The sequence below is a fragment of the Buceros rhinoceros genome, unplaced genomic scaffold (assembly GCF_000710305.1).
Source record: "Buceros rhinoceros silvestris isolate BGI_N320 unplaced genomic scaffold, ASM71030v1 scaffold43673, whole genome shotgun sequence".
Lineage (NCBI taxonomy): Eukaryota > Metazoa > Chordata > Aves > Bucerotiformes > Bucerotidae > Buceros > Buceros rhinoceros.
This window is the reverse complement of record NW_010406140.1, coordinates 2,628-9,490: the sequence shown is the minus strand read 5'-3', so window position 1 is coordinate 9,490 and position 6,863 is coordinate 2,628. Positions and strand designations below refer to the sequence as shown.

The window sequence follows — 6,863 nt, the reverse complement described above, 5'->3', positions numbered from 1 at the left end:
GAAAGAGAAATAGAGGTGTTGCTCTTTTGAGTCCCTGGAGTTCTTGCTTTGCTGGAGAATTCAAGGAGATCAGTATTTTCATCTAACTCATGAAGCAGTGTTAAGCCTTTGTTATAATGGGGTTTTGAATTGCCAAAATGGCCTCCCCTGTCCTGGAGGGTGGTTGTCACTGCCTTGGTGCACTGCACAGGTGAAAATTAGCAGTGGAAAGGGGATTTCAGGGAGCCAAGATAAGCTTGTTTGATCATTGTGCTTCGTAGTGACTATGTCTGTGTCACTTCTTAATTGGCTTGAACAAGAACACTTCTAACTTCACAAATTGCACAGGGGTCTGGTACCTCTGTGGCACGGAGAGCTATGGAAGTTGACTGGGCAGCAAAAAATAACAACTGGGCAAGATGAAATAACCTATTGCTTGTTTGTGGTGGTGTCTGTGCTTACTTGGGGGAGCAGGGGCACCGACTGCCGTGTGAAGTCCAACCTGACTTCGAGTGAGGCCACATACTTCCCTCTGCTGGCTGGAATGTATCCCTGTGCACATACAGGAAGATGCACCCTGCCACCAGTGAACTCCTTTTATGGAGACTGAGATACCTAATTGCTGACAATTAGGGCCCAGGTCATAGAAGCAGAAGAACCTGTTCCATTCCCATTGTTAGCGCAGCCTGTGTGGTCCTGGAAGTGTGACTGTGCAGTGACCACCCAGGAGGAAAGCGAGTTGTTCTTTTGAACCCATATTCTAGGGAGCAGAGATTTGGTAGATCACTCTTCCACAAATATCAGGGAAGTTAAGCTGTGTACAGCTGAGCTGGTGAAGCACGACCACCACAGCTCCAGCTATGGGTCTTTAGCCCCTCTCTGGAGTAATCCTAGCAGAGGTAGAGAGGATTCTGTTCTTATGATCCCATTCATCCTCTTTCTCTTCAAACCATGCCAGGAGGCAAGACAACCAGTAACGGCCATACTGGCAGCCAATGTAACAGACATTCCAAACAGCACTTTGGGTTTCTTTGCAGTGATTTGTACCACATGAGCTGTTTTATCTTCCTCCTTGGCTTTCTTTCCTCCTCTCTAGCAGCTGGTTTTGAACAGTTATTCCACAGTTGCATGAAGAGGAGCAGATATTTTGGCCAAGGAGCAAGCCCCTGGTGCCTGTGCAGAATAGGGGGGATGCTGAATATTTGGAAATCAGTAGCGGAATTGTTCTCACTTGTGTCTGACCCATTGTTTAAGGGGATGATAGATACGAGAAAGCTGATGTTAAAGGTGTTCTTGAACAGAGCATCCTCCCTTCAGCTCTGCGAAGGCCTCTCTGCTTTGCCTGTATGTTTGGTGTTACAGCGGTATGTGTTTGGGAAGGTGCTGGTGTAGCAGGGGACTTTCGCTGTGAATTGTTACCCTTTATGTACAATGTGAAATTCGGGTGAGTGCAGAGTGAGGGCTGGAGCCTCCAGAGGCAGCTGGAGTCCTGGTGGTTTAGGCAGGTAATGAGAGCTGCTTCTCTTTGTCTCCCAGGTACTCTCTTTCTCTGGGTATTCTGGCCAAGCTTCAATTCTGTGCTAGCCGTGAACAACAAGAACAAAGTGATCTACAACACCTACTTTGCTCTTGCAGTGAGTGCTGTGACTGCCTTCATATTGTCTGTTCTGACCACAAAGGATGGAAAACTCAGAATGGTAAGACAGGAGAGAAAACCACTGCATGCAGAAGACATTTTTCTGTTCATCTTAGTAATACACTGAAAGTGTAAGAGCTGTTCAGTAAAAACCCATCTGGGTTTTCAGTCTGACGGTCACCATTAGCCTCCCAAGCAGAAGGCTGAAGCTGCAGCTTAGAAGTTACGTTCTCAGATGGTGATTTACAGTATAGAGAGGCCCAAATTCCCCCTAAAGAGATTGCACTTGCATGAGAACAGCAGTCTCTGATATTGGGCTGCGGTAAGTGACTCCGTGTCGTTCTGTTTGACAGACTCACATCCATAGCGCAGTGCTAGCTGGTGGGGTCGCCATTGGTTACTCGGCACGCAGCATCAACTATCCTTGGATCGCGATGGTTCTGGGGCTGCTCACCAGCGTGATCGCCATATTGGGATCTTCCTGCTTACAGGTAAGGCTCAAAACGTGAAACTGGGTTTGTATAAGCTGTATAAACTTCTTTCCCAATGTGAGATACCTCGAGGGAGTCCTGTCTTTCAGAGAGATTAGAGCTAGGAAATCTGGAGTCCTTCGAGCAGAGTGCGGGATTGCAGCTTGCAAAACCAAAGTTTGTTTCCTAGGTCTGTGAGACAGTGTGCCATTCTCAGCCCATGTTCTGGTGTATCACTTAAACCTGTTCTTCTTCGCAGAGGTGCTTGCATCCTGCTCTCAAGATTCATGATACCTCCGGAGTTCATTTCACTTTTGGCTTGCCTGCTGTGCTTGGAGCTCTGGCCGAGGTCATTCTCGTAGTAATAAACAACTGGACTGAATTAGCACGGTACATAAATTGTTGCTATTAAGTAATAAGCTTGACTAATTGATAGTGTAGTGTGCCTTGAGAAGAGTCCCTTACGTACAGAAAGCCTGAACGTCATCACAGATAAATCGTTTTATACCACATAACCTAAGACAATCTTTGAAGTCCAGAAAAATCAGCATTTCTCTTCAAATGAGGCTTTAACTGAGTCAGGGGCAAGACTGCTGGTTTGGACTAAAGCCAGTCTGGACACTGGACTGGAGACTGAGGACATTCCCTGCAAAAACTGCCCTCAGCTGAGGGTATTCTCCATCGGCTGTTTTGATTTGGCATCTCGTGTCATGTTGTGTCATGCGAGAAGTTCTCTGATTTTCTCAGCTGATGCTGGAATGAATCCCAGTGCAGCAGAAGGGCCTGATGCTTCTCGTCACACTCTTGCTGAAACAAAATTAATCAAGTTTTAGTACCACAATGATGGTTTCTAAGGGCAAAATATGTCCTCTGAAGTCTGTGTTCGGCTTCTGGTGGGATCTCTTAAAACACTGAGCTGCAGCTGCAGAGAGATTCAAGAAGAACAGAGTTTTTATGTGAAGTTTTGATGTAAAGTGCTGTGTAGGTACAGATTTGTTTTCAGTCTTAATGCTAAATTCAGCAACTGTAAAAGGTGAAACACTCGTTTTGCTTTTCAGACTGGGTTATCTGGTCATGACTTACATTGGTGCCTTCTGCCTGACCATCAGTGTTGCCTGGGTGACAGGTTTTCTTACAGGTCAGTATAGAAAACCACATTTCAGTAATATCTCCCTCATTTCTTTTGGGACAAGGCCTGTGTCGTCTTATCACAGCAGTGCAACCCTTTGCAGACAGAGGACTCTCCAAAGCCCCTCTGGCAGCACCATTTTTTCATGGGTGAAGTTTATTTTAACAGTTGCCCAACAGCTGCCTTCAAATTTCAGGCAGGAGATGTGTGGGGGTGAAAATAGTTTTACAGCTGAGTGTTGTCTTAGTGACAGAAAACCCCGATCTAGAGTGTGTCCCTTTTTAAGCCAGTTGGTGTAAATCCACCAAGTTTCACAAACATCAGTAGCTCGAATCCATCAGCCCCATCGAGGCCTTTGATCACCAGCGTTTTGAGGTCGTCGTGTTTCCTGTGTGACGTTCTGGTTTATGGCAGCTGATGGCTTTCTGTCGCTATTAATCCTGCCTTGAAGAGAAGAAACAGCAGATGAAAATTGCTGTGAAATATCCTCGAAAATGTTTTTTTTTTTTTTTTGTGCTTTAACTGGTCTGAAACTTTTGAATTATCTCAAGTGTAATTCAGAAGTTGAGCTAATCAAGCAGATTTTTAAAAACCATTCAGGTGAAATAATCAAACATTTGGTGTTTAACCACCTGTTTAGAAGTCTAGATGTTTCCATCTGAAATCCCAAGCTAAAAGCTCAATTGCTTGAAAAACACAGTTGTTGTTCATGCAAGAAGTTACTCATTTTTAATCTATTTTTAGAATCTGGCAGGCCCTGTAATGGGGCTTTACCGAGAGTCATTAATTTTTAATAACACAAGCCCTGATCTCGGCAAGGTTCTCTCTCTAAGGTCAACTCGAGTCAAGGGGCTCTGCTGAAGCCTTTAGTTTGGAGTTTGTTTTTTGATCTCTGTTACATTTGGATGTGTGTTACTGCGAAACCTGCGGTGACTATCTTCCCCCTTCCCTGATGTATGTATTTATATTGGATATATGTGTTTTTACAAATAGGTTTTATCATAAAGCTCAAACCATTTAAGACCACCTCAGTACCAAAGTGCTCTGACGACCAGTTCTTTTGGGAGGTAAGTTCCAGTGTGTGGGAGTGTACAGAGCACCTTGTTGACCTTGAGGAAGAACTCCGGTTGTTTGAATTACAAAATAAAAGGGATAATTCCATATCTCAGCATGTTTTGGATGCCCTGGTTGAAATGGATGAACTGTTCCCACAGCCAGGTCAGATCCAGAGCGTTAGAAATGCCGGTAGCCTTCAGTGAGGGTTGTCAGAGCCGTGGGTGGGCCCAGGGCTGAACCCAAAAAGATCTCGTTTGTTTTAACCCGTGGTTAATCTTAGGTGCTCAGACATGGTCTGGGATTGACAGCCCCGGCCACTGAGCTCCAGACAGTCCCTGAGGACCTGAGCAGCATCTAGGAGAGGGGGTTTAGAGCGCAACAGACGAAGCCTCCTGGCATTCAAGGGTGCTGAGTGCCTGTTCAGGCTGATGGACAACCACAGGCCTGGGGTACCCTCCGGTGCTGATTGGGGTCATAGATCTGAATTACCGAAAGAAGAAATGGATGGAATTAAGCTGCTAATAAGGTTTTCCATTTTCTTTTTTGTATGATGGTTTGATGCGTAATATGTTCTGATAAAAGAATGTTTGTCTTTGCAGTTTCCCCATTTGGCTGTTGGATTTTGAACGGAGGAACCTGGATGACAGATGTGACCAAGAGAAGCTTTTCCTGTTTGTCGTAGAGAAAACCAAGGGCTGTGGGGGGTCCAGAGAGCACCTGAATGTCAATTCTCAAGGCTCCAAAGAGCCATCCCAAAGGACACGCAAAAAATTAGTAATGAATTGTTCCAGTGATTCAAGGGACACGATGTAAAACTCAGTAGCCAGTGTGACTATGAAGCAGGTGTTCTTTATTCGCGGATCCAGACGCACAGGGGATATCTCCTGCCCTCCGTGTGTGCTTACCAAGAGCCCTGTTGCTTCGTTTAGACTATTAACTACTACATATGTATTATCTTTCTAGGAATTAATATGAACAGTGTAATCATTCTAAGAACTAATAATATTCTAATTCCCCAAATTAATTTACATCGCCTGTCCCCTCCTTGCACATGCGCAGTGTCCGCTGGTGGTTGTGAGTTGGGGTCCTTTAGAGGAAGGCTCGAAGTCTTCTCAGTTGTACTTTTTACCCCATCCTGACGCATGCTCTCTTGTGTTTTTCTAACACTGCATTTTCCTGTTCGATATTTTGTTGTCTTTATCTTGCTTAGGACTCTTCTTCCCTGATCAGTGACTGCCTGTTTTGCTCGGTCCATCCTGCCTTCCAAGGATGAGGCCTTCATTCCTGACTAACTGGCTCCTGCCTTCACATTGTTTGTATTTAACTGGTTCCTGCTATCACTAGCTATTCTGGAAAGACATGGGGTGTAAATTTATGGGTGCAAACCCACGCTGTGTTTCCCTTTTTGGCTTTGTTGGTCTTACCTTAAACATTGTTTTGTAGCAAACGTACAAAAATGCTGGCTGCATTCATTCTGTAATGGCCTATCGAGCAGCCTGCTTGGAAACGTGAAACTGTTTTTAGCTCCCAAGTTTAAAAGCCAAAAGATGTATTTTAAAGTATAATTTTTTAAGGAGTGCATACTTGGTCTTACCTAGCAAAGTGTTAGAGTACTTGTTTTTAAGCTAAATTCATCCTGTTGAAGGCTTTGCTAAGCAAGGAGTGAGCTTCATCTCGCTGGACTGAACTCTGGAGTTACTTGTCTGCTGAAAGAAAAATCTCTCGTGACTTGGCTCGGGCTATTTGGAAGGTCAGATGGCAGGAAGTTAAATTGCTCTGCTTGTGGACGGTGCCCTGAAATCAGTGGTGTTTGCTGATTTGGGAGCAAACCTCAGAACAGCCTATGTGGGCTGACAGTCTGCACCGCCGTGGAGCAGCTGTGTGGGGGGCTCTGGCTGCTGCCCCCAGGGTCTGAGGGGAAAGTCCTTGGTCCTGCTGGGCACCATGGCAAAGGCCTGGTTCCCAGTGTCTGGTGTTGAGCTGTTTCACCCTGGGACAAGCAGGGCTCTGGGGCACACGCTAGGGCCTGGTTGGGCACAGGATTCTCACAGGGATTGTGATCTGCAGTGTTTTTGCTTTGTTTCAAACCAGTTGACATAGAAAAAACTCTTTCAAAACTGCTCACCTAATAAAAAAGTCTAACTGGGATTGTTTGTGCTTTTTTTCACTGTGATTAGGAAATAGCTGACAGGAAGCTTTGCGGATGAGCCACTTCCTCTTACAGCCACTCTGTATTTGTACTTGTGCCTCTGCGAAGTCATCTGAGCAAGAGCAAGCTGGGACTCTCCAGAGGCTTCCTCGTTAGTGCCGCACGACAAATTAGACATTCAGGGAAGGGGGAAAAAAATCCCAAAGCAGCGCAGTTCTCTATTAGGTAAGAAAAGGCACACACCAGGAAGTGTTGAAATTGAAGAAATAGTTATATTGTCCAGATACAGGAAATATTTAATAAATATATGTTAAAAATTTGTTTTAAAGCATTTGCAGTAAGTCTTGGGTTGTAAATAACATCATAGAAACAGCTGGTTAAATACATCCAGTTTCCTCTACACCATTTACTTGTGGCAACCACTGTATCAGAGAGGCGGATGCC

The 6,863-nt window shown here is 45.0% G+C and overlaps 1 protein-coding gene across 1 annotated transcript in view; it reads left to right on the top strand.

The window, feature by feature from the left end:
- The window catches only part of RHCE (Rh blood group, CcEe antigens), an 8,467-nt gene extending 3,571 nt beyond the window's left edge, over positions 1 to 4,896 (top strand). The window contains exons 5-10 of the mRNA XM_010133967.1: positions 1,516 to 1,676; positions 1,969 to 2,106; positions 2,345 to 2,475; positions 3,144 to 3,223; positions 4,208 to 4,281; positions 4,870 to 4,896. Of these exons, the coding sequence (XP_010132269.1) occupies positions 1,516 to 1,676; positions 1,969 to 2,106; positions 2,345 to 2,475; positions 3,144 to 3,223; positions 4,208 to 4,281; positions 4,870 to 4,896 (611 nt within the window). The remainder of the gene's footprint in view (positions 1 to 1,515; positions 1,677 to 1,968; positions 2,107 to 2,344; positions 2,476 to 3,143; positions 3,224 to 4,207; positions 4,282 to 4,869) is intronic.
- The last annotated feature ends 1,967 nt before the right edge of the window (positions 4,897 to 6,863 follow it).